The 26,977-nt window shown below is 38.1% G+C and overlaps 2 protein-coding genes across 7 annotated transcripts in view; both read right to left on the reverse strand.

Annotated features, from left to right (window-relative positions):
* LOC125230670 (dual oxidase maturation factor 2) overlaps nt 1–1,693 on the reverse strand; it is a 137,784-nt gene extending 136,091 nt beyond the window's left edge. Inside the window, exon 1 of the mRNA XM_048135904.1 lies at nt 1,571–1,693. The gene's annotated coding sequence lies outside the window, so the exon portion shown is untranslated. The remainder of the gene's footprint in view (nt 1–1,570) is intronic.
* A 9,269-nt stretch (nt 1,694–10,962) lies between these two features.
* LOC125230299 (dual oxidase) overlaps nt 10,963–26,977 on the reverse strand; it is a 219,468-nt gene continuing 203,453 nt past the window's right edge. For 4 of the 6 annotated variants that reach the window (XM_048135426.1, XM_048135425.1, XM_048135424.1 and 1 more), the window contains 24 exons: nt 26,188–26,271; nt 25,414–25,528; nt 24,873–25,039; nt 24,263–24,499; nt 21,881–22,077; nt 21,583–21,716; nt 21,245–21,359; nt 20,879–21,080; nt 20,537–20,690; nt 20,273–20,442; nt 19,809–19,964; nt 19,301–19,447; nt 19,091–19,222; nt 18,769–18,972; nt 18,004–18,191; nt 17,628–17,895; nt 17,216–17,444; nt 16,741–16,958; nt 16,027–16,141; nt 14,786–14,969; nt 12,879–13,038; nt 12,442–12,597; nt 11,944–12,072; nt 10,963–11,164 (listed from right to left, as the gene is read on the reverse strand). In XM_048135426.1, coding sequence (XP_047991383.1) covers nt 11,036–11,164; nt 11,944–12,072; nt 12,442–12,597; nt 12,879–13,038; nt 14,786–14,969; nt 16,027–16,141; nt 16,741–16,958; nt 17,216–17,444; nt 17,628–17,895; nt 18,004–18,191; nt 18,769–18,972; nt 19,091–19,222; nt 19,301–19,447; nt 19,809–19,964; nt 20,273–20,442; nt 20,537–20,690; nt 20,879–21,080; nt 21,245–21,359; nt 21,583–21,716; nt 21,881–22,077; nt 24,263–24,499; nt 24,873–25,039; nt 25,414–25,528; nt 26,188–26,271 — 3,990 coding nt within the window. In that variant the 3' untranslated portion in view covers nt 10,963–11,035. Of the gene's footprint in view, nt 11,165–11,943; nt 12,073–12,441; nt 12,598–12,878; nt 13,039–14,785; nt 14,970–16,026; nt 16,142–16,740; nt 16,959–17,215; nt 17,445–17,627; nt 17,896–18,003; nt 18,192–18,768; nt 18,973–19,090; nt 19,223–19,300; nt 19,448–19,808; nt 19,965–20,272; nt 20,443–20,536; nt 20,691–20,878; nt 21,081–21,244; nt 21,360–21,582; nt 21,717–21,880; nt 22,078–24,262; nt 24,500–24,872; nt 25,040–25,413; nt 25,529–26,156; nt 26,272–26,977 lie in introns of those variants that run through there. The other 2 variants (XM_048135428.1, XM_048135429.1) reach the window with 2 other exon arrangements.

Genomic DNA, 26,977 nt, shown 5'->3' on the forward strand with positions numbered 1-26,977 from the left:
ATTAAAACACGTGATTCGTAGAGGCTGCTGCCCGAGGGTGGGTAAGTAATTCATGCTCTTATCGCTGATGTGTGGTAAATATGTAACAAGCATTTAATGAGTTCATAATTTATAGTTGTAATAAATTCACTGTCAACAACGCACTTATCTATACTTACCTACTATTTTCTTCTCTGGCCACGCCTTATTGTTTTTTTCTATACACTCGTTATTTCAAGTAGGTATAAGAAATTCAAGCTATATAGCAAGATACTTCAATTGACTTCATTAAATTAGTATCGTACCTACCTATATACGAGTAATAGTTACGTAAGGAAAATTGAAGGAAATTATGACATTTGTGATTCCGCATAAGTGCCCTGTATACTAGACATAGATTACTCTAGCGATACAAATATGTAGTTACTTAGCAGTACATACATTTGCAGCTTTATCGCATTGGTGCGAGAAGTCGTACTTTATGTGCCTGTGTCGAAAGTTTGAAGTGCCATATTACTACGTACCTACTAAAAAATGTCGTACGATCAACGTGCGAAGAGGAAGTTCGTAATCAAATCGTATCGATTTAAAACACTCCCGTTTTAATATGTATGTATAGTGAAAAAGTCTAACAATACACATGCGAAGAGATAATTCGTAATTCGTGTAGAATTAAAACATCGGTCGTGTTATAATTTGTCGTCACTAGTTTCAAACTTCCTCTTTTCCGCGCTTGTATCGTAATGTACTATGAAACATACAGCGCCTACTTAGTGCGTTGTTCAACACAACATACTTATTATGTAGTAACAGTAGTTGAGAGTTTGAGGACTGTTTGAGAGTTAGCCGAGAGAATGAGATACCACCCAGCCTATCCAATCTTACCAAATACTTTGCGGTGTTTATCGATTTGCAATAATTCCGATTGCAAAAGTTTTTTCAACCCGATTGCAGTGGATTTGGCTGATCATAGTAAAATTGATTGTCTTGTCACCAGGCTCTTGTGACACTGCCAGGTGGGCACTGTCTAATATAATTATCAATTGATTAGTCACGGAAGTTTCTTAACTTCATGAAATTACCGATATTTCTAATCAGCATTCCTGTAGAAGTGTAGACTGTAGAGTTAATGCGCAATTATTATTAAACAATTTAAAATGCAATTAAGTACCACATATAAGGAAATTGTACACTTGTGATTAATTGCAGCTTATAAAACACGTTACTTTTTTATTTATTATTTATGATATTACTCATTTATATTACTAATAGATGTTGTCAACACAACATAGCTCAATACCGAGAATAAAATGAAGGTAATGTTTTCCAGCTTTTAACGTGCGGCTTATCAATATTGCTGTGAAAATAAACATCACCTCACATTTATATGAATACGACCATACATAAGAGTTCAACGCGTCGCTCACATCGAACTGTCGTTACCGCAGCAAACCGCACATTTTATCTCCATAATAATTTGTATCTGGAAAAATGTTTAATTCAAGAACTATAAAGTGCATAATCGAGGACAAGGATGACTGGCTGGCGGCCGTGGGTCACGCGACGTTCTAGAGTTGTTAGGCTTATTCACCTGAGCGCAAATCCGAGTGACGTCAGCGCGGTCCAGAGGGCGCTGAGTCAGCACAACACTAGCACTAAGGAAATGTCACTGTTCCGGGTGCCAGAGGTCGCCGGCAGAGAGCGCCGCTGCCGCGAACTCACTGAAAACTAACTCGTTCGCGGTCGCGCCGCGACGCGATGGCGGGACGAAAGCGAGACAGGGACGACCGGTCATTTCTTCCTTTCACTCTCGCCGGTGAATATAATTGACAGTATCTTGACTTCGAATCGTACTGTCGTTGCAACTTTGTTGAGATAATTATGCAATTAAGATAATTTTGTGAAGTTCTAAAAATCTAACGAGTCGTACTTACTCTGATTGAAACACTGGCAAATCCAAAATCGACCCAGATTTGTTTCGTAACCTGATACAATTTGATTTTGCTAATAAATCAAATAAAACAATTAAGGTGAAATGTCAATGAAAAAATCATATACTGCATTGTAGTGAGCCCTAGAAATAAACATATACAATATCACATCAAACATAATTAATGTAAACACATACATTGCTTTTAATATAGGATTATTAAAATTATTGGTTGTAAATTCAAATAAACAAGTGTAATAGTTTCAATTAACACTCTAATGTAAATTGATGTTCCTAATTCGCTCGATAGGGTCGATAACGCTTTTTCTAAAAGTCAATATACTATATATGCATATACTGTGGTGGAAGGCCCAGCTTTCTTATCTACGTCCAATAGTTCACGGGCTACGCGACCGAGGCCTTATTCGGAATGTCCAAATCAAGTATTGAGATTAAATTGAAATCAATCTTGACAGAATTTAAATAATTTCGTAATTGGCATAAAAATATACTCAAAATCTATTTGATCAATTTATTTTGATGCTAAGAATCAACCTTATACTAAAGCAAATAAGAATCGTAATATTATACTCATTTATTTGCGTAGATGGAAAGTAGATCTCTACAGTTTAAACAAAAAATAAATTAAACATTTTAGAATTAAAAATATGGAGGTTTCAATCACGAATGTGACTTCCAAAGTAATTCAATTGTTATTTATATTTTACTTTACTATACATAATACAAAAGGAGGAAATGTCATTGTTTTGCTTAGGCCCACTTGCACCAACCACTTAACTCAGGGTTAGTGGGCTGTCATCTATCAAATTCCATATAAAATGGTGGGTTAACCCTTGGATAGATTTGAGACTCTGGTGCTTGGTGCCCCGTCGAAAACGCTCAGAGACGCACAGTTGATTGTAGCTCCCTTGCACAACCTGGGTATTCTGAGATCCAGGGGAATATTTTGGTACTTACATTTTTAACAGATTTATATTTTTAGATTTCAAATTTAAAAAATAAAAATCATTGTATACACATTTTTTGATTGATACTACATTTTTAGTGCCGGAATCAGGCCCAATACTGTACGTCGCAAGTTTCAAGACAAACGCCTTGCAATTTTTCACAACGCACGACGCGCAATGTTTGAGGGTTCAGTGCGTTACGTAACCGAGTGATTTGACACGCTTGTGTGCATTACGGATTTGTAATGATTCAGGTATTTGTCTAATGACTCTTATACACCATTGGCAATGTCGCGACAATGAGGAGGGCTTGTAGATTAAAGTGCGGATGATCGGCGATTATGGAGCGTAAACGCCAATGTGACGGCTGTTCGGGCAACAATCAAAGTACCTACCTAACTAGCGAACATTATCGCATATTTTTGCATTATAGTAAAAATACCATTCATAATGTGCTTAGGATTATCCCGATCTTTCACCGAGTCTCATGAGGGCTCGAGGTTCGTTCATCTTTGAATTATTTATTATTTATTTATGATATCTTTGGGTCCACGCAACTCTAAATTCTTGTAGGATTTTTAGATCAACTGCCATTAGAACATAATAGTTATAAGGAAGTAAAACAGTGTTACCAGTAGTATGTTTTCCAAACATAATTTTATTATTCCGATATTTGGCACAGTTCTTGAGAATCCAGAGTTCGCTTAGCTGTAAATTCCTATAAGTTATACTTTTAGAGATATTTCTATTAGAACATAGTTATAAGGAAGTAGGAGCAGGTTACCAGTAGAAGTTAACTTCCCTGCGCGCGCGCAATGAGGAAGGAAGCGGGCTCGGCCACCCGAGCGGAAAGTGCCCGCCCTCCCATAACACGTTCCGTGATAGATTGCTATTATAATTGGTATTTTATTATTAAATTATATTTTTTGAAGACTTTCAAGTTTTGTAGGTACCTAATTACCGAATAATACATGAAAAAAAATCCAACCGAATTACCTTCATTATTAAGAATCATCAGACTATAATGATGTAGGTAACTAACTACTCGTAATTTGTAACAGTTACTTGTAACATAAAAACATCTTTTCCGTATTTCTTTCAAGATCAAAGTTATTTCTGGAGGAGAAGGTTGTAGGATTTATAATAAGTGTAAAGGGTTCTCTGTTGTTCTAATTTATAATGTATTATGTAGGGATACTGATATAGAGTTGCTTGTGTGCTAGCATCAAGATCTTCATCCTAAAGATCGATTCCAATTAAACAATTTGTTATACCTTTGAATTGGTTTTGATATTATTACTTAAATAGCTTTTGCCCGCGGCTTCGCTCGCGTTAGAAAGAGACGAAAAGTAGCCTATGTCACTCTCCATCCCTTCACCTATCTCCACCTAAAAAATCACGTCAATTCGTCGCTCTGTTTTGCCGTGAAAGACGGACAAACAAACAGACACATACACTTTCCCATTTATAATATTAGTATGGATTGTAAGTGAATAAATAATATAATTTGTATATAATTCGCCACTCGCGCGAAGTTTACTTACTTTCATTAGCACTGATTAGATTGAACGATTAGAGTGAATGATCTCCAAGGTCGTATCAAAATCACACAACACACAAACAAATTGTTGCACCTGAATCGGAGTCACCACAGAAGGAAATACTAAAATATCTACTTAGGTTGCACGCGAGACCGACAAAAACCAACTTCGCGCGAGTGCGATTAATTCACTTACGATCCATACTAATATTATAAATGGGAAAGTGTATGTGTCTGTTGTCATATGACGTTGATGTTGTCGCCTGCGTGGCGTGGACCCGTCCGCTTTACTCTAAAACGCTCCCTGAACTTAATTAATACATATTAGTCCGGTCCGATACATAACGTTGGATAAGTGCGTTTTCACATTATCCGATCCGATATCGGATGTCGATCCCGCCATCTTGGATTTTTTCTATTGAAATTTTTCCGACATCCGATATCGGATCGGATAATGTGAAAACGGCCTAAGGGTTTAAGGGCCACTTGCACCAACGAAAATGAAGGGTTAACCCTAGACTTAACCCACCATTTTATATGGAATTTGACAGATGACAGCCCACTAACCCTGAGTTCGGTGCAAGTGGTCCTAAGAAGAAGAGTCCGGTGCGAGTCGCTCCGCGCGGTTAGTCCGCGTAACACTAAAACCAGCCAAGTCTTCTCAATGCGTACATCATTGCACAAGTTCATACTCATATCGTGACGTAAGCCACTTAAAAATTCAGTGCCACATAAAATGTTCGTATGCCTACCTATCTAAATAATGAATAATATGCAACCTTATATAACACGGGTGGAGGAAACAGAGCAGTGCTAAACAAAGTCATGGATCGTTGATTTGCTCGCTCGAGACTGCTAATTGGCCGAATAGCCACCACTAACATTCTATACACCAATAATATACGCACTAAAACTAACCTAATGTTATAAGAATAAGGCTAGAGTTTCAAATGATTGTAAAACTGTGATGTGAGGTTAGCAAAGTAAATATGTACTATGATATATTGTGTAAAAACTTGCGGTTGAGAATTTTCACACGTTTATTCGCTTCAGGAAATTCATTCATCACGCGGTTAAGAAATCTGACTGTGAAAAATTAAATAGATTTGCAGGCGAATTCTGGTTTTAACAACACAACAGGTAATGAATTTAGTCGAGTAGTATGTGGATACGTATGATTTGTCAATTAAAACCATAAAAACATCACTTTTTACTTGTATGGATATTGTTCATATCTAGGTAATCCAAATTTTCATTCATAACGTGTTAATTAAATCAGGAAAGATCTGATAGATTTAGTTTATAATATGTAAATCAAATAATTGTCTTCATAATGATATGGCGTTGTTAATGCTAGTTGTAAATTAAAAAAAAAATCTAACTTTAGACTGTTGTGGAATCGGTATATTATACAAATATTCTTCATGATTGGCTCGTACCATAATTGAAGTTGAAATTGAAGTAGGTACTTATAGCCAATAAAACCTCTGCGTACATTTTGTTTGCAAAGGTGCTAAGGTTTGCTGACTGTAGCTACTGTATTTATAGTTAGTTAGTTAATTCCGGTGTAATCGGTAGAAATGCTGCTTAGAGTTAGTTGAACATGTTGAAAATCTTGGCTCCACATTGCGTCCTCATGTTACACGCAGATAATATGTTAACGAGGAACGCTGTTGCACTGTATTTAAGATAGCTCGTAATATTGCAAGTCTAACAGAATGACAACAGGGTATCTTTTATGCGTTGTTAGGGTTCCATAGAAAAAAAGTATACCTTATCTTTTGATTCTAATCCTAGGCCACTCTAGAACCCTGTCGTATTCACACCGTACTTTATTTGCTATAGAAGTCAGTTTGACTTTTACTGCGAAAGGGTTCTACAGTGGCCTACGATTCAGAATGGTTCACTGTACTAAAGGAAACTTTAAGGTGCGACTCTGTCAGTCCGTCTGTGTGACGTGTGACTGACACATTATTTTTAATGTGATTGCCTACAGCAATATAGCTTATAAAGTAACAAGTTACTTGATATCTCTCTGTAAGTATTTCTATTGAGTTTGCTAGAAACTGCAACCTTAGGTTATGTAAAGCCTCGCTTCAAAGGCGCCGCAGTCATGACGCTCATGCTAGAAGCACGTACTTTTCCTCGAAAAACAGAGGTACAACAGTGCGTTGACCCCGTGTGTCAACGCAGTAATGAGGGTCATTAGACAGTCGTGTCAAAGTGCAGGGGTACAGTGGGAATGTGACGAATGATTTATTACTTTGGTTTTCTTTAACCGGTTTTGTACTGGTGCAAGCTTTTCTTTTGTGCTAACCTATAACAATCAAACTAAACTATGGCTAAATTAAAATTGTAAATACCAAGAACAGTATAAAAATACATACACAAAGCAGTAGGTAAGAAATAAATGACTAAGCCGGAATGTGGCTAGTTAAAATAATCACAATGAAAATACAGATTTTTAATTAGTTTATTCACACAAAGAATAGGTAAGGCCTATGAATAAGGAATGTTCAAACATGCAGGAAACTTTTTGCAAAGATCTTAGCCAAGGAGGAAAGCGCTGGAATAGCCTCTTCATCATCATAATAATGAAGGCATGGACAAAGCAATTAATTGACAACATTTCATATTTTTGAGTACTACTTTTTATTGTTTGGTTCGAAAGAACTCAATATTAAAAGATACACGTATTTTTTATTTTTCCAAAAAACTGCTATTTTAATGCGAAAATGACTTTTTATTACTACGTCAAGAATCAACTAGATGACGTCACATGTGTTGTTTCATACACCTAAGAAAACGACAAAATTATTTCTAAATAAAAAGTTTTAACAGTCAGCTTAAACAGTCCGATATGTCTGACTGTCAAGTGTCACTGTCAACCATTATTGAATAACTACGAGCCATAGACTGCCATGAAATTTTAATATCTTTGCTACGAACGGTGATAAGTGCTCAAACTCAAGTGTCATCCCAAGTGGATTTTTTGGTTATAAGTAGTGGCAGCTCTGAATCAGCTATGTGACGTCACTTCCTCTTGAAACTATTTTTTAAGAAATTCTACTAAAAATACGCAAAAAAAAAGATGTACAGGCGTATATCTCGAAATGGTTTTCGATTTAGGGACATTGAAAATTTTGAAACGTTGACAATTAGTGTTAATATTATCTTCCCTTTACTACGTTGCACGTTGGTAGGTTAGTGTATTGGTTTAAATAGGTTTACTTGCCTAACAAAAATAATCATTGAAAATTATACCCGTATATTTATTTTTTGTTGCAAAGCCCGTATACGAATGCATGCGGCATTAAGCACGATAATGTGCGAAAATATTTACATACGCATACGTGACCTAGTTGCTCAGGCCATTAAATATTTCTATAGAAAGACGTTAAACGTTAAATATGCATTTAAACAAAGAAATAAAGTAAATGCCCGTCAAATATTCATTCGTTTTGGCGTGTCAGCTGAAAACACACAGACATACGGTGAACACATTTAGTTCATATATTTTTCAAATTTCGTGGTATTTAGATATATTAATACAATACAATATTCTTTGTAGTACGCCTCACGTAATGAATGCAGTCGTCGCACTAAGGTGCAAGACGTAGGTTACGTTATTACCAACTAAAATGGAAGGACGGGACATGTTGCTAGGCAGAGTGATGGCAGGTGGACCAAAATGTTAACGGAATGGTGGCCGCTGACAAATGTAAGAAGTGCCTGGCATCCGTTGGCTCGTTGGGTCGACGACATCCGAAAAACTGCGGGTCACCACTGGATGAGATTAGCCCAGGACCGGGAGAAGTGGCGTACTATAAGTAGAGGAGAGGCCTATGCTCGGCAGTGGGCGATACAGGGCTGATATGAATGATGAATGAATTAATGCACAAGGAACACACAACAGACAGTCTTAACGCTTAATAGCAATCTCTTTGAGTATCGGAGTCAATATTTGTAATTAGAATTTAGAATATACGATAGGTGTAAAGGTAATCGTACCGATGCCTCTCTAAAAAAACACTTATTATTTAAAAACTAAAGTTAACATCAGAGACCAAACTTGCAAACCAATTTACAATGGCACAATTATAAATTACATTATAAATGTTTACCTGGCAAAATAAAAATATTTCCATATTTTGATGTAACGAAAGGATGCGAATTACTGGCATGTTGCAACATCCCGCCCGTTCAAATGGAGGCAGCGATAGGTGCAATATAGTGCATTTGGCTTGCGCTTTGGCCTTAATTGCAAGAAGTGATTTGAGTACCACGCGGCCGTGGAGACTGACTATTAACACATTATACGAATAATAGAGATTGTAAGACGTAAGGACATTGTAGAAGGCGCTCGTCATTATTGTAAATGGGTGCAGCGGACTATGGCAATGTGTTTTGAACATTGATTTATATACTATTTCGTAAAGACGTGGCATGCGCGTGTACTAAACATGGTATCGGTGTTACCATGTCCACGAATGCGAGCCAAGCGTGCAGTTTAACGCGACCAATAACGCGCATGATTCGAACTCATCAACTAATCGCGGTTAAGCGTTCTACCAAGAGCATCAAATGACAATCTTCAGTTGAAATTATATAAATTGACTTGTCCCTATTTTTAATATCTATGGCTTAAAAAAACTCTTACCATTATCGAAGGAATCCAAGTGTTGAAGTGTACCCATTAATCTAGTAAGGACAGCTACTAAAACTGTTATTTCTATTGATATACAGAATTAAGTATTACACAAGATATCTATGTACATAATGCTGAATTTTGTTCTTAAAATACTACTCGTAGTGTTTACTTAAGTTTTAATTTTAATCACAGTGAATTTCAGGCACTTGCAACTGTATTTAGTACCCAACTGTCAGTTTTCAAGATCGCTTTGACAGTTTTCAAAGATTGAAAAAGAAGGAAATATGATAAGTTTAAGTAAACTAGAAATTAACATAATTTTATTTGGCTAGTAAGTCAAGTCAAGAAAACCTTCTTGCAGGAATGCAGCAGTTAAAGGTACCTACTTAAAATAGACAACTAGAGTAACTAGTCTAGTCTATTAGAACATAGCCTTAGGTTCTATACATAAACTTAGACTGTAATTAACTCTACTCTCACTTCATAAATAATTAACTCCGGGCTGCCCTTGCCCAATGCATTGTGAACGATTTGATAATTATGTCTTGTTTGTAAAACGTAATGGCTGTCTTGAGCGGCAAGGCTGTTGTTTGCCTTTTACTTCGACTCAGCTCAAATGCAGACCATAAATAATTTTCAAGAGCATATGTCTAGCCACAAGGGAATTGTCCTACTTTTTAACTTCTGGTAACTACCTACTCGGTTAATGTTTAAAATGACAGACTACGATATTTTTTATGTCTGTTGTATAAACTAAGAGCTGGCCTCAGAAAATGGTCCATGATTAAGAGAGTAGGTACTTAGTAATTAAGTTTACATGACAATTAGTTTGCTGTACTATACGCAATACTGAACTCAATACGTTTAACAGCTGATCATCGGTATAGAGTTATAGGCCACTAAAACCACTTACTTTCTCAGACATAATGGTTATGTTAGACACAAATTAGTAAAATATTTACGTACGTACATAAGTTTTTTTAAATATTACATGAAACAAATAATTCGAATACTTGCGGCATGCATACTTAGATGGTCGCCGCTTTGAGCGGCCTGACGGATCCATTAATAAAGATTTGTTGCACTGCAAACTAAATGTCAAAGTTCCGTTCCTCTCATTATAATGTAGGTATTATTTTTAGAACTAGCCTCTTTGTTATATTAATAGTGGTGTTGATTGCAATTTCGACGCTATTTATTAGGTAACACAGTTTAACCTGTTGTAAGAATTCTAGAACGTCAATTAAATTTCAGGATACTCTTTCGTTCGGAGAATCATTTTAGTATTAATTTAGGATAAAAGGATGAAACACTTTTACTTGAAACAATATTTTTATTAAATAATATTTACAATTTAACGAACAAAACATTAAATTTAAATATACTAGCCGATCATTTTATTTACTTATATTTTACATTATTTACATAACATAGCTTCTTTCTTGGAGTATTTCTTTAAGTTCGTACATATTTTAGATAAGCAGATACATGAATAGCATACTTTTATCTACATTTTTAAGCTAATTCTGGTTTTGTACATGTAATAATGCGAGATTTGTAACTGTATTTGTACTAATTCTTTTAAAAAAATGCAAAATAAATGATGATATAAGTAGGTAAATGGTTTAAGCGTATAATGAAATAAATAAATTAATTTGTGAATTACCACTAGTTAGTATATTAATAATAACTGGATATTAAAAATCTATAACACATGACGAGTACAGTGGCAAACCTGGATTCCCGGTAAAAGTGTGAACTTCAAATTGATTAATCTGTGATATAGCTATTCGGTCTCTGATTGCCCAGCAGGCCTGATTGGCTATAGATAGACTACCTGTCCTTATGTCATTAATACAATTAGACAAATGTCATCTATCTCGTAATGGCACTATATTGGCTCTATACTAAATACTGTAATGGCACTATACTCGTGAGGTGTACTAGTATCTAGCCTAGCCAAGCGACTAGCCGAAGTTCTCGAAGTGATGTATGAAGTATGGCAGCCGACGCGTTCTGTTGACTTGTTCGCAGGCAGACATCACAGACTTGGTGAGCGGCCGCGGCCCACAAGAGAACACGCCAATCTTCGATACCTGAGTGCAATAATCAATATTATACATACCAATAGTGTTTTTAACTACAAGTACTACTGCCATGAGCTGAACACGTCTATCAATATTTTTTTTATAGATTTATAAAAACCATATTAATGCCATTGTTTAAGTAAATACTTAGGTACATTCTGATAAAATTTATGGTTGAATCTATAATCATCGCACGGTAAGAAGAAAACTAAAATCGGACATAATAAAAATAAAACTAAAGTAAATTGTGGATGCAAGTGCACATTGTACTTATTCATAATGAATTTAATCGTAAATGTAGGACCAGTCACCCACCATCTCTAATTTACGCCGCTCATATATTTTACGACGAGTCCAAGATAGGTGAAAGTAGTAATGGGATTTTACCGCGGTTATTATAATTTACGTGAGATGGCATACAGTGTCTGTATAATTTGAGTTACAAATTACAAGTCAATTTGTCGAAGAGTAGTGTTTGCGTAACTGCTACGAAGACAGGGCAGTCTTCCATTTGAATCGTTAAGTACCTAGTTGGATTCCGACTCGTGCATAGAAATCACTCACTCATCTCACCAGCAAATAAGCACGCAAAATGGAAATGAAATTGGTAGGTAGGTCTACAATTTTAAGACATGTCTCTCGGATTATGTCGAGATTCATTCCAATCAAGAATCATCATGGAGCCGCGCTAGTCATGTGCTATGGGCGCAGGGAGGTAATTACCTATAAAATGGACTATTGTGACAATAATAATCAATTAGAATATGTTTTTGAATGGGGATACTCACGTAGCTGTGTTTTTTCTGGACGAACTTCAGGAAGGAGGACATGTCGGGCCGGCCGAAGTGATTTACCGCCTTCAGACCCGTGAACATGGAGGTGCGTGATAGTCGCTGGAAGTGGTTCTCGCAAATATACTGCAACAAAAAAATATGTTTAGATATAATGAGCAGCAAAATTGCATAGAGAATTATGAATGAATTCATTGATAAAATAGCCATGCACTTTTGCAGCCCACTGTACATCGTGTAATATTTTTTCATTAAGAAAACAGATAGATCTATGTCTGTTAAGTATATATAGTTTTAAGATTTCCTTAATGTTGATCAAACTCTGCATGTTGCAGACGTGTTTAGGTTAAGGTGACCAGTTCCCATCAGGCGGGTCCGTATCCCTGTAGCATCGATGTGGGAGATAGTAAAATGCTTAACAGCGTTTAAAAACTTGCAAAGAGCTTAGGTTCTGAGTTAATTCTTAGAGGAATAAAATACGTTGACAGCGCTCACCAGCATGGTAGTCCGAAGGTCGAACTTGTGGAAGAACTGCGTGATGAAGATGTGAATCTCGAGCACGTTGGTGACGTCCTTGCGTTCGACGTCGCGGAGAACGTCGATGAACCACTCGAAATGCTTGTGCGACGGACAGATCCACAGGAAGTATACCTGGTATTGACAATAAATCAGAGACACCTGTCAGTCTTAGAAAATGTCTAAAAAATATAAATGATTTATGATGAACCATCTGCGAAGGTTACCCACAAATTGCATCATGGCGCCAATTATGTGTTGTACTTATGTGATATCTGGATATTTAAATGGACATCAGAATGTTTTCCACAATTAAAAGTTTGATTTTTTATCAGTTTACAGGTAACAAAATCCAACCACCAATTTGGAATAAAAATAGGATAAGATTTACAAAGTTACCTCATTTGAAACCGTACCTTTTTACACGCAACTCCGGAGTACCGATTGGTGGAAGTTCCGAAGACGAGATCGTTGAGGATAGACGCGTAGGGCGTGACACCGATGCCGCCCCCCACCATCACCGCCACCTCGAACTTGTACCAGTCTTGGTTTCCTCCGCCGAATGGGCCTTGGATTCTGTACAATCAAACAAAAAATACGTCGCGTCAAGATTAATTAAATTTTCCATTAAATATTTAATTTGAATTGCTACTAGTATCTGGTTGTTTCATTTACGCAAGCTCTAAAGTAACCCATATTCTGGGCTCTTGTTAGGAATATGAGCATTTAGAAGCGCCCGGTTTGGCACCTCGCGTCGCGTGAATAGTTTAGCAAAATTTAAATTATAATTAGGTGATACCTAGTAGGGTGGAGCGAAAAAACACTTTTCTGGAATTAGCAAACCTAATACTTATCAATCAATGCCCTTAGTCTATGAAGCCTTTGTGCAAATTTTCAGCTTTTTAAATCAACATCTTCTGCCTCCGCATTAGAGTTAAAATTTTGAAAATCTCATACAAACCTAAAAATTCAACTTTCAGATAAAAAAGAAATTCGGCAGTATTATGTTTAGTATATGTTATTGATACATATCATTATGAGAAACTACAAAAAGTTGCGAAAATAGCGTCAAGAATCGCCAAAGTTTGTCTAATTTCAGTACATTCGCCAAAATAGCCGCTAAAATACTGAAAATTGGCGATTTTTAACGCTATATTCGCAATTTTTGGTAGTTTCTTGTAATAATATGTATCAATAATGTATACTGAACATAATACTGCCGAAAAACATTTTTTATCTAAAAGTTGAATTTTCAGGATTGTATGAGATTTTCAAAATTTCAAACCTAATGCGGAGGCAGAAGATGTTGATTTAAAAAGCTGAAAATTTGCACAAAGGCTTCATAGACTAAGGGGCATTGATTGATAACTATTAGGTTTGCTAATTCCAGAAAAGTGTTTTTTCGCTCCACCCTAATACCTAGTATGTATTGAGTTGTTTCAGTTTCTAGGTGTCGAATATATTTATTATTTATACACATTCTCGTTATTTTTTTGATTGCTTGTCAATTTAAACTAATACGTATAATTATAGAACGGGACAAAAGTGATTAACGACAAAACAAGAATGTCAGCTAAGCCCATAACTTTTGTTTAAAAAAAATTACACACCAAGTATAAAACTACCGTTTCATATATTAACATTCAAAAGCAAAATAAACGAATTACTTTAAAAAGGACGCTTACATAGTTACCCGGACTAATTGCTCTCAAGCTTAGTTCGTGACTGTGACATTAGATGCAATGACACCCATAATCATGACTGTGCTCTCACTTGGGCAATATTTTGCCAACAAATTTGAGAAATATTATCATGTTCGAGGTCGCTAGCGACCTCTAATGAGTTTAATATATTTTGTGGGCTGCATAAACAATATTTTGTTGGAGAAAGTTTCAAGTTAAATATTTTAACGAGCTCTTTAAAATCTAGCTAAGTTTAACTTTTCGTGTTTTTAACATGCCCCGCTATAATGCCCTTGCTTGCTTTTCTGTTCGGTCTAAAGGTTGACTGGTAGAAAATGCCTTATGGAATAAATCAAACTTTGATTACTTATATCTTTTTACTGTAAAATAAATAAATAAAAACATATTACCTTATCTAATAGTGGCCGAACAACAAATTTGATTTTAGGGGGATAAGGATACGTGGATAAAATTGAGGGAGTCCTTTGCCCAGCAGTGGGACAGTATTGCCTCTTAATAATAATACCTTATCTTGGGATGGTCTTCAGGGTCAATTGCACGGGTCGACGTGAAGTTGAACGAGTGAACTTTTCTTTTTTTTTTAAACGCTATTCACGTTTTTAGCCTGTTAAAGTATATACCTTATCTTGGGATGATCTTCAGGGTTATAATTGCAGGGGTCGAAGTAGTTCCTCAGTTTCCACGTCCACGGCCCCTGCGCCTTGATGTGGCAGGAGAGGAAATTCTCGTGCGGCGCGGATGTCAGCGTAAACGAGTGGAACTCTTCCTTTTTGAACGCTGTGCATGCTAGGCGGACCCATTGACCTGTTATCAATAAATAAAATCTGAAGTATGTGTTTAAGTTGTGAGGATATCTTGTAGTTCAGTAAATCCATTATATGTCAGTGCATTAGCTCACTTAGTATTGTTCGGGCTTACAACCTCCTTAAAGTAAATTCATTAGGTACATGCGAGTGGATATCCCGCATAGTAATAATGTTCGCGCTTATCAACGAGATTGCTTAATAATGTTAGGCCGTTTTCACATTATCCGATCCGATATCAGATGTCGGAAGGATTTCAATGGAAAATCCAAGATGGCGTCTGTAATGTATGGGATATCGGTCCGTCATCCGATATCGGATCGGATAGTGTGAAAACGCACTTAGTGTCGAATTCGAAGTTCGGCGTTAAATAGTAACAGCTTCTTTTTCACATCAATGGACAAGCGTACAACATATCACTGTTAGGCCGTTTTCACATTATCCGATCCGATATCGGATGTCGGAAGGATTTCAATAGAAAAAAATCCAAGATGGCGTCTGTAATGTATGGGATATCGGTCCGACATCCGATATCGGATCGGATAGTGTGAAAACGCACTTAGATTTGCAATGGCGGGATTAGACTAAATGGGTATTTTAAACAAAGATACTTAACATTGTGTGCCCAACAAGTCGTTTAAGGTTATCTGTGGCGTTCCTTGCCTCTTATATTTTACCTAAGAATCCTAATATAAGTAACTGTGCATCTTTGACACACATTGCCATCCTATATCTTACTTAAATGCTAATGTTACAATCAAATACGGTAGCGGTCAACATCAAAACCGCAATCAGCAATTATGGTAAATTAAATCTATTCGTGATAGATATGTATTATTTATGTAAGTTTTATTGCCATCAAACCTGTTTATTCGATTCGACCCGTAACCAATGGACGCAGTTTCATAGTAAATGCGGAAGACAAATTATTTATTGAGATTAAACTCGGCGAGTCTAGTGGACGCTGGCCTTTACGTGACCGTACGCGGGCAGATAGTACATAGAAGTCCAAGTACATACTGCATTATGAAAATGGATAAATTAAAAAGTATTTTTACCTGATAGATACTTCAGATTAGGAGGTCTGTAAAATTTGATTTTGATGACATCTGAGGGCAGCATTTCCGTTTCTTGGACGTCTAAGGCCAAGTATTTTGTTCGAAGTGAGACTACCTGGCAACAAAACGAACATAGATTAAATAAAGTTCATTTACAGTGGTATTACCTAATGTGGACACTATCTGATATTAATAGCAGGAAAAAGTTTTATTCGTAAAGACAATAAACAATATTTATGAATGACCGGGATAAGTGCGTACACGAAGGATGGCCTCATGCTCAGCATATTGGGCGATTAATGGTCTTCCGGTGAGACCATTAAGTGATGAAAAATGGAAGGCAACAGACAAAACTAAAGAAACACGGGGCATTAAAGAACGAAATACAAATAACGAAACACGCTAACGCGTATGATGATGATTATATCTACAGAAGCTACTGTAAGTTATCAGTTATCAGTGTCAGAAGACTCTTGAAGTTTGAATATAAATGGTTGATAATATGAGATATGAAGTTATCCAACGTGTAAACGAAGAATACCTACCTGAAACGCGGGGCACCTCTGGCACCAGTGAGACGCTCGAGATGACGGACTATTCACAGCGCCTAGAGATTGTGCCCACTAGAACCAAGAGTACGCGCAAAGACTATGCGCCAACAACACACCAGCAATAAACGGTTATGCAATTTAGGTCAGATCCTTGATGGTTTACCTTATCCAATGTGTATATAATAGCGGGTCCAAGGAAGAATATCCAGAAACGCGGAGCCCCAGTGAGCCTCGCGAGGCCATGGACCAGGCACAGCGCGTACAGTGCGACGTGGAGAGAATGTGCGCGCCAGAACCAAGGGTACGCGCGCTTGCGGATCGTTGGGTGGGCGAACACGAAGATGATGCACATTATCACGAACAACAGCACTCCAGAAATGCCTGGTGATAAAATTATTATGAAAACAACACGTAAATGCAATAGTTTGAATATCAATGGACGGAATGACTAGTGTAGTTACACTAGTCATTAAGAGAGAATGGGAGCTGCCGCATCCCTAATGCCAAGTCCCTATTTTAATGTCGAGAGAGGAAAATGAGAACTACCTACTCTTATATGAAAATACAATTTCGCGCTATTTTAGATTGTAATGTGAGACGGTGAAGAATTTGGAAACAAACGCAGCTCCATTCTTTACCTGTTACTGTTTGGAACACCCAATAAGTGATCCCCGGCCTGAAGTCCGACGTGAAGTGGACCTCCTTCGTGAGGCAGCGCAGGTTCTCAACAGGCTGCGTGGACACGTGGTAGAAGTTCACCATGTGACCCGCCGTGTGAAGCAGCGAGAAGAACAGAGCTGTGCACGCCACGATCTTGTGGAACTGGATGCTGGAATCCAGGGGGATGTACTGTTGGATGCTGAATTCCTAAAGAAATTAAACTTTTAGATAGTAGTCGAAATTCCAAGCATACAATTGCAATAGCATGAAATTACAAAAACAGGAGAGCATCTGAAGCGCAATGGTATGATGAATATAAGTTGCGAAAATTTTAGAGAAAATAATGTAATAGCCAAATATCAAGATAATTATAGAAAACCCGCAACATACTTTCAGTTTCGTTAACAAATTCCTCGACATTGTAAGCAGTAGTAAACTGTAGCAGAATGACAGAGAGGCAGCTGATCCTCTTGTTATTGCTATTCCGACGCCCATAATGTGCCTCAGATCCAGATGTTCTGACATAAAGGAATAGTGTGCGAATCGTTCAACGAATAAGCCTATGGTTACGACGTAGAAGATGAATAGGTAAAAGATGTTCTGTCTGTTCTCTTCTAGGAATGTTGTTAAGTAATCCCATTTCAAAAGTATCCAGTGCCTGAAAGAAAAATTACCTCTCAAGTTTTGTCTCATAATATAATCAACAATATCGTATTGCATTAGGTAGTATTGTTCTCCTATCGACCATTACACATTGTGTACCAACCTGGATTGTTCCATTGACGGTTCAATGTGGAAGCTAGTCATCCTAGCTACGTTTGTAGAGGTGTCCAAGAAGTTCTGTTTAGCGCCTTTGCAGTCTAACCCGATGGCCACAAACTCTCCCTTGTACTCTTTCATCATCACTTTGAAATCCGAATACGTAAGATGGTCTTTATGCTGAAGGCCGGCGTCCTAAAAAAACAATATATAATTGTTAAACGGTCTCGTAAATCTAATTCCATCGAATTATTAAGTTAATTTGTAAATATTGAAACATTTTGTTCAATGCATGCCAGTTCAATTGATAGGCATCGTTTTCCGTAATTTAAGTACCACATGAGAGTTATGGTCCATAACCATTTCAACATTGTCTGCGTCTACATCTACAGTAACTATTGACAGAAGTGAACTAACACATAAAGATACTGAAATTAAACATGAAATGGCACTAATGACACTTTCAGTCCATTAGTTGGTCATCAACTAATCTGTTGAAGCATGTCAACGACTTTTTAAAGTAGGTATAGTGTGTCGAAAACATTTTCGCTTGTCATCTACTGATAATCTTTAGGATATCTTTTACATAGAGAGCGCAAGCAACACTTAAAGCCGATTAAAGTGTAATGAGAAATTCTTTCGGTGCTCGGTACAAAGACCTTTTGGGTCTTTCAAAATGTATTTGAAGATTTTTGAATAAAATGAATGATCCGCAGCTTGTCAACACGCCGCAGAAGAAAAGCACTATTTAGTGTCTAAACTGTATACTCACAGAGAACATGCCATCAATGAGTTCCGTGACGTGCTCGTCCCTCAAGGAAGTGGTGCGAGCGATCTCGACGAGTGAGCGCAACATCTCGCTAAGTTCTCCCTTGTCGATGACGCCATTACGATCGTTGTCGCACATGTCGAAGATGATCCGTAGCTTGTCGTCTGTCGCGCCGCGGGAGAATAGCACAACAGTGTCTAAAAATTCCTGCCGAATTAAAAATGATGGGCCATGTGAGAGGCATTCAAGGTTAGTCAAGTAGGTAGGGACAAAGAACATATTATAACATGAGAAATACTCTTCATACTTATGAAGCACACCGTACCTGGAATGATATTCGTCCATCGCTGTCTTTGTCGACAATGTTAAACATTTTCTTGACAAAAACAGCGTCTGCTTTCATGCCAAGCGCGCTCGCAAATTCTGACTTTGACAGCGACGTCCTCATTACAATAGACTGCAAAGAAATATATTATTATTACGAATTCTTGAGTGACATCATAGTATACCTATAAAGTAAGCAAAATATTGTTACCTCAGGGTCAGCATCCTCGTTTTTCCTTCGCTTTTCTCCGGGTGCAAGGCCAAATGTAATGGCGTATGCTTCTCTGAAGAAATGTTCCAATTTGCGTTGTCTGCGTTCACGTGTTTCTGCTGTCGCTAATATTTGTTCACGGTGTCCCTATAAAAAAGCATACACATTACTATCACATATCTTTGCTGCACTTTGTTTAGGATCATTTAAAACCATAACAATTAAATCAAGTTACTTTCTTATGATGAGTAATGCCAAAAATACGTGTGATAATGCTGATGATAGATCACCTACTAAAATAACTTCTATGACGCTGTTTGTTTTCTTCCGGCGTGCGATGAAATAAAAATTAAAAAGCCCAATTTTCGACTACGAGAGAATATATACAGAAGACTGCGTAGACCAGATTTTGGTCTCAATCTTGTTTACACGGTGTCTGAATCCGCACGAAGCAAATTATGACTTTTGGGCATTCTGTTCTATATTAACTGGGAAAGGAAATAGATACCTGGTTGAGGTTAAGCGCCTTCTTGTGCTGTGCGAGGAAGGCGTCAAGCTTGACGAGGAACTTGCGGCGCGACGCGGCCGAGTCCATTTCCAGCACGAGGTCGTGTTCGCGCGGCGCTCGGATCAGCACCAATGGCCGCTTGCTGTTGCGCGTGTCCTGAAAACAAAAAGGAGTTGAATAAACCTGGTCTCCTCTATTTCTAAACTTTTCCAAACGTTTACGCAATCGATTTTTATATGTAGTTTTCTTAAATGGCGAAAACCTGGCTACTCAAGCGCGATAGAGATAGATATCTACTAGCGCTTCGTTTCGTGAGCGTTTCGTGAGCGATTGTGCCATTCGGCTAGCCACCCAGGCTGTCTTTGGTGGGGAGGGACAGTGAGGAGCATGTCATCCTCTCTGTCAGCGCTTCGGCTCAAACTGTAGTTTCACTAACCGTTGTGGAAAAAGACTTGTCCACAAACCTGGCTCTCCAGTACAGTGAGCTGATCGGTGTGGTGAAGAGGCACGGTTCGCAATTTGTCACCCTTCCTGTCCGTAACGTGCAGCGCAGGTTCCGGGCCAAGTCGCAGTTTCACCAGCCGTTTGTGTGACGCGTGCACCCATTCACGGCAAACCATCTTGTCAACTGATCCTGCAAATAAAGTAGTTGCTTGGATTATACATGTTCTTTCAATTATTTAAAAAGGCACTTCAAAGTCCTTGAACTCTTACAGTTTTTTACGAACCTTTCTGCGACGCATTCTTGATTTGCTCTTGCTGTATCTTCAGTTTGCGCCGTCGGCTATTTTGTAGTTTCACTACACCATACCCTGCACCCGCACACAATATTGGAACGAACACTAGTGCCAGGCACGTGTAGATGTACGCGAACTCGTTTCCCTATGGAAGACAAAAGTAAGGCAAGGGTAAAAACTATTGACCAAACCAAATAGTTCAATGTAGACTCATTATGCCAGTTACTACTGCCACGTCGATGGCATGGCAGACATGCATTTTAGTAAGAGTTCACATAATTATTAGCAGTGCTGTTCATTATGATGTGTCTTATCTATCTCGTCTTGTGTTACCTCAAAATAGTCGTAGCCTCTGAGGTACTTGCAGGGTGCGAGTTTCGATGCATTGAGCTGGTAGGGCTGCGGGCACGGATCGCCGGCGTTCCAGTGGAAGACGTCTCGTTGTATATCATGTGGCCCCACAGCGGTGCTGTTCACTATGATGTCCCAGAGGGTGATGTGTCGGAGCTCGTCTATCTCGTCTTGTGTGAATATTCTGAAACAGGTTTTAAAAAACACGATGGAATATTATGTTTTCGTAAAAAATACTTATCATTATTTCCTCAGTTAAAGCTTCCGTCTTTAATATGAAGAGTAGGTATTTCAAGTGGAAGTACAAAAATAATCTAGTAAATAATCAATTTGAAATATGAAACTTACCCATTTTGATCGCTTTCGAACCAGAATCTATCAGCGTCTCTAATTCTTGTGAATTGATCAATGATTATAGCTCTGAATAGTTCACCAGGATGTCCACTTGATTCCAACATTCCACCTGTAAGGAAAAGAGTTGTAATTTACGATACTATGACGCAAGTTTAAAGTAAGACCTTGTTAGTTACTAATGATCAGTATTTTTCTTTTGTGTCCGAAAATCTTGCTATTTTTACTGTAGGTCTAGGACACAAACATTTTTGATCATCGTGAGCCTGAGGTGTTTAATGCGCCAATGCGCCTTTTATATAATAAGTAACTATTGAAACTGAATGAATTATTACCTATGTAGACGTCAATGTTGTCAAGGCGACCTTCGTAAACTTGGATCAGTCGCTGCAGGAGTTCAGGGTTATTTTCAAATAATTCGGGGTTAATCTCGTTGAACGTCTTCACTTTCTTCAAACCAAAGTATTCCCTGTAATCATAGAAAAATACCTATAATTAAAATGGGAACACTTTTTTATTTTCTACCACTTTTGTTTTACAAGAGTAGGTCTCGGAAATGGTACGTAATTTTGTACAGTTCAATATAGTCCAAGAGAGAGTTGACTACAGGTACTAGAGAGTCGAGTAGAGTACCTGGCGGTATTGTAGTCCGGGAGTCCGTTATCCCGCCCTCGCATGATGTTGAGTGCGCCAAGATCCCGCCGCGAGAACTCCATAGGCCCGAACAAGTTGTCGCGAACATCTGAGCAGAGCAGCGCGTCTTCTCGCTCCGACAGCTGCGATGCCATGCCCATTAGCACTTCTTCTATTGGAACTTGTGACATCACGTCCTGTAAATATGGCAAGTTCTGTATACGAATTAGGGTTTCTGATTTCTCGACCTATTAGAAGTCTCGAGTTTCGAGAAATCTCGAGCCCAAAGTCTCGAGTCGTCTCGAGTCTCGAGTCTTTTTTTATAAATGGTAAAATTTTGATAAAACAATAAACAACAATATGATTAGTAGTTTTTATTGCACCACACTATCATATTGAAATAAACATAAATCAAATTTTTACAAGAAAACTACAATTATAGTCTTGAAAATAATACCTAATCCTTTAACTTCCCCGCCTGTGCACGGGTTAAGTAAATTAAAATGTCATGTATTAAATCATAATGTCATTGAAATTAAACGTTTAAAATAACTTCTTCTTCTTCTTCCTCGTTTCCTCATTGCCGAGGTTCGCGACCCCAAGTAGCGTGTCTCCATTGAACGCGGTCATAAGCTATGTGGACTGCACAGTATACGCTGTCGCCACACGATTTCTTCACACAGTCAGACCATCTCTTCCGAGCCCCACCCCAAGAATGTTTACCATTAATTCGCCATATTATGCATTGGTGCTCTCATAATGTGTCCGAAAAATCTGAGGGTCGCTCTTGGCATATTTTAGAGAGCCGTGTGGTGATATTCAGTTCTTGCAAAATAGAGATGTTTGTTAGTTCTTCTAGCTTTTTCAAGTTATACTCGTAGCAGTCTTCGCCAGCACCACATCTCAATAGCGTCAATCTTAGCCACATCAAAACTTTTCGGGGTCCAAGTCCATAAGTACATAAATATCGAGATTATTGAAATAATCGCACTTTATTTTGACGTCGGATTCCTCTGTTCTTCCAAATCTTGTCGAAGTTAGCCATAGCACTAGGGTTGTAAATAGAAAAAAAACCAAATGTTTTTTTTCAGAATTGTGAAAAAAAAAACATGAAAAAAAACCGAGCACCATGGTTTTTTTTCTAAATATGGTTTTTTTTCAGATGAACAAATAATACGACAATAACGGTTTTTCGTGAGTTGTAACGTGTTTCAATAACAATAACGTACATTTTAATTCAATTAACATTCAGTATACAAACGTTTATTGGGGAATCCCCGATGCTGCGTGTAGCGTGGAGAGGCGGTGGTGTAGCCAACAGTAAATAGTGATAACTACCAACTACAAATTTCGTAAAACTTACTTTTATAAGACCAGAAATTAAAGTTATTTGATTAAATTCGTTTAATAGTTAACATTAAGTCTAAAAAACGGTATAAAAGTATTAACTACTTTGCAAATTTTGAGATTTCGTACTTTAGAAAAAAAACATACTCCAGAAAAAAAACTGTTTTTTTGCAACCCTACATAGCACTCTTCGCAGGTTATCAATGACCCAAGATACATAAACGCGCTGACTTTTTTGTAATGACGAATTGCTTTTAAATAACATGAGGCTGTCAGTCAAAACTAGCCAAAGTCGCTGCCAGCTTACGTTGGAATGAGAGGTTAGATCGCTTTATCTCGTTATAATTTATGACCGCCGTTCGACACCGTCCCCACCGCCTCGCGATGAGACCGGGCAGAAGGTAAAAAGTTGCATTTCACTTCAGGTCGTACTTTACATTCGGGCCTCGAGACGTCTCGAGTACCTGTCATTTTTTTCTCGTCTCGAATGAAGCCGAAAATCTCGAGAAGTCTCGAGTTCGAGACTCTCGAGCAGAAACCCTAATACGAATACGATACCTATACATCCGATAATTGGGAACGACTCCATAGTAACGTATTAAAAAAATCACTAATTAAATTGCGTCAACAGTTAACAGTTTATATTTTGTACTTAGACTACACAAAGAGAGTACTTTGTAGAAACGTAAACAAATCAACGCTGCGTTATGGTCAAGTGCTTTACGACAAGACTTATGCCGTGACCTACGTATAAGTGTCTTTATATTATTCTAGTTAGCTGATTTATGTCGAGTTTTTATATACTAATATAGATAACAAAAACCTTGTGTAATTTACCTAGCTTGAGCTTGTCATAATGATTATTATAAGCTTCCGAATGCAAGTGGTAGTTTGGTTACGACAAATAAAGCAAACGGGAGCAAGTGCGGTTATTTCCGTCACGCAGCAGATAATACGTCACCTAAGATCATATCATCAAGTGATCATCATGGAAGGAAATTTAACATCAAGTTACTTCAGAGATTTTGGACTTACATTGCCATCCCACCAAGTCTGACATAATCTGATAGCGTCATGACCACCTGGAGCTCGGCTGTAGCGGCAGTTTCTATCGCGAAGCAGAATGGCTGGTGGGACTAGCGTGTGACCAAATCGGAAGGCGGCCGTAGCGAATGCGTGTGACACGCCGGGAGCCACTTCGGCTCTGTAGCCTTTGTACGGTGGGATTGGGACCCCGAGGAATGCTGGCACGTATTCGTAAAGGATGATATTCTGAAACATATGAATAAAGTTTTAACTCTTAGGTATAATCAGAAAAAGATATACACTAAAGAAAAAGCGATCACGTTCAGTGGTGGTCGAGCCGGGAATCAAATTTGGGTCTCCAGCTTACGCTGCTAACATCGTTGCCTCTAAATCACCCGAGCGCCCACGACGCGCGCACGCGTTCTGTTGGTTAAAAGTGTCTTTAAGGCCAAAATAACCCATTCCTGAACCGTCAAAAGAAAACGTGGATTTCCATAACAGAACGGCCCTTATTCTTCAAAGCTAATAACGTCTTTTACATCTGAATTCGTACAGGAATTCTAAACCATACTTTTTACGTATAGAATGTCGCAAATGATCTCGATTGGCAAATATTTACCTGTAGACTGGCGATGACGATTCTCCTGGCCCGCTGGAAGAGCTGCTCGTCGCTCCAGTCGGGGTGCTGGCGGTGGACGCGCGCCGCGACCACGTTGTGCCAGCGCAGGAGCAGGATGCCAAACGTCACCATGGCGGGGTTTTGGTTTGTTCGGGGGTCTCCTAGCACTGGAATGTTAAATAAATGGTCTTGGTTATGTTGTTAGAAATTTAAAATTCACTTTGTGATTGTCAATCCGAACGTGGTCTAGAAGTGTATTTTATACCACGGGCACGGTGCTACAGGAAACATGTTTTTAGGCTTAGTTCACCCAGCGATACATATGCGCGAAAAGTATTTCGACCATAGGATGGAATCATGAATTTGAAAATATTTGAAGTTTGTATGAAATTAATAGTTTGACAAGGATTGTGAAACGTTGAGTTGGGTTTATAACTAACTTTCTTGGTAGCTACGGAACTCTAAAAATGATCAAAAGGCTACTTTAATTACCATTGCGGACTCTCAAGAAAGTCAACTGGTTTAATAATATTTGACTTACGAAATAGTCTTTCTGGGCTCAGCATTCGCATGTAGTGAGGAACTGGATTGTTGAAGAGCGGCACCCTTTTTGTGTTACGCAAGGGCATTCCTCCTTCACTAGATAAGCTTCCATTCTGTAAGTGAATAACCAATTTAGCGAAAATTGTTTCGCCATAAATGATAAAGATTAAGCAGGCTGTTGCAATTGCAGTCTTACTTGCCTTCCGCAAAGTACGTTTTTGGCTACCTGTCTAATAAGGCCCAATCAACCAATAAGATTCAATAAGGGTTCGTAATTGTTGATCCACTTCTAGCTCATTTTATATTGGACATTTCTTAGTTAAGCATAGTTAAGCTATGACGTGTCCAGTATAAAATGAGCTAGAAGTGGATCAACAATTATAGTCCGTGACTGTGCCAGCAGACATGGACGCACATATTAACACCAAAGACTAAAACTTAGAGCCGCAGGTTCGCACCGTTATAGGATGATGAGTGGTATGTGTTGAAATTGATGAACACATTTAAACATTATGCACTTTTGAAAGAACTGGGCCTTATTGAATGATGGTTATTTTCAATCTGAAAGCAATGTAGACAAAAGAGGCATGCTATATACTCGTAACTACTAAGCTATCAATTCTAGAAAACATTTTTTTAGAAATCAGATTAAGAAGCCGATTCTGTAGAAGGCAATGTTTGTAAAAATAGCAGGAGAGTTTAGTAAGTGATACATGAAGCCAGTTATATATGTATGAGTACATAAAGACGCAGGCGTGGCTGCTGGTGGCACCTGAAATGACCTCATTGCATTCACCCACGCCTCGCTAGTACTGTACACGAAGCTGCCGTCTATCCATGACGTTATTTGATTGATCTGAAACAATACACATTTTCAGTTAAATATTTGTTGTTATTAATTAAAAATATGAAAAAAACCCCGACGATTTTCATGAAACATGGCTAAGAACACTCCCGACTAAATCAGCTTACAAACAAAAAAAAAACTAAATCTAAATCGGTTCATCCGTTCGGGAGCTACGATGCCACAGACAGACAGACACGTCAAACATATCCTTAATTACCATTACTTAACATCCCGTCGTTTTTGCGTCGGGGGTTAAAAAGGAAATATATACTACATAGGTACACAATAAGTGTAATGCCACTAATGCCAGAGTGCCCGCTCATATTGGGAGTGCAGCGGCCTAGGGCGTGTGGCGTGCATGTCAAACGATTGAAGCTCATATAAGTGTCCTAAGTCGACGCTGCATAGAGTAGACGCACGATTGCCCGCCTCGCTGCACGCCCCGCCGAACGCTCCGCTCCAAGCGTCCACTCAGGCCTTACACTGAGAGTAAAGGAAAACTTGCAAAGCAGTGGAATTAGAGTAATAGCGCCATAATCGAGGAATCTAATTAATCTTAATGGTGAAAGAATAAATTGCATGCGTGCCCAGATTATGATAAATGCAAGACAATTGATCTTTGTGGTTGATTATGTGTTATATGTATAATCTGTATTTAACGGTAAAAAATATTAAGAGAGTATTATTAACATTCTACCTTCCTAAGTAAAAAAAA

Source organism: Leguminivora glycinivorella, chromosome 10 (assembly GCF_023078275.1).
Source record: "Leguminivora glycinivorella isolate SPB_JAAS2020 chromosome 10, LegGlyc_1.1, whole genome shotgun sequence".
NCBI classification, from domain to species: Eukaryota; Metazoa; Arthropoda; class Insecta; order Lepidoptera; family Tortricidae; genus Leguminivora; species Leguminivora glycinivorella.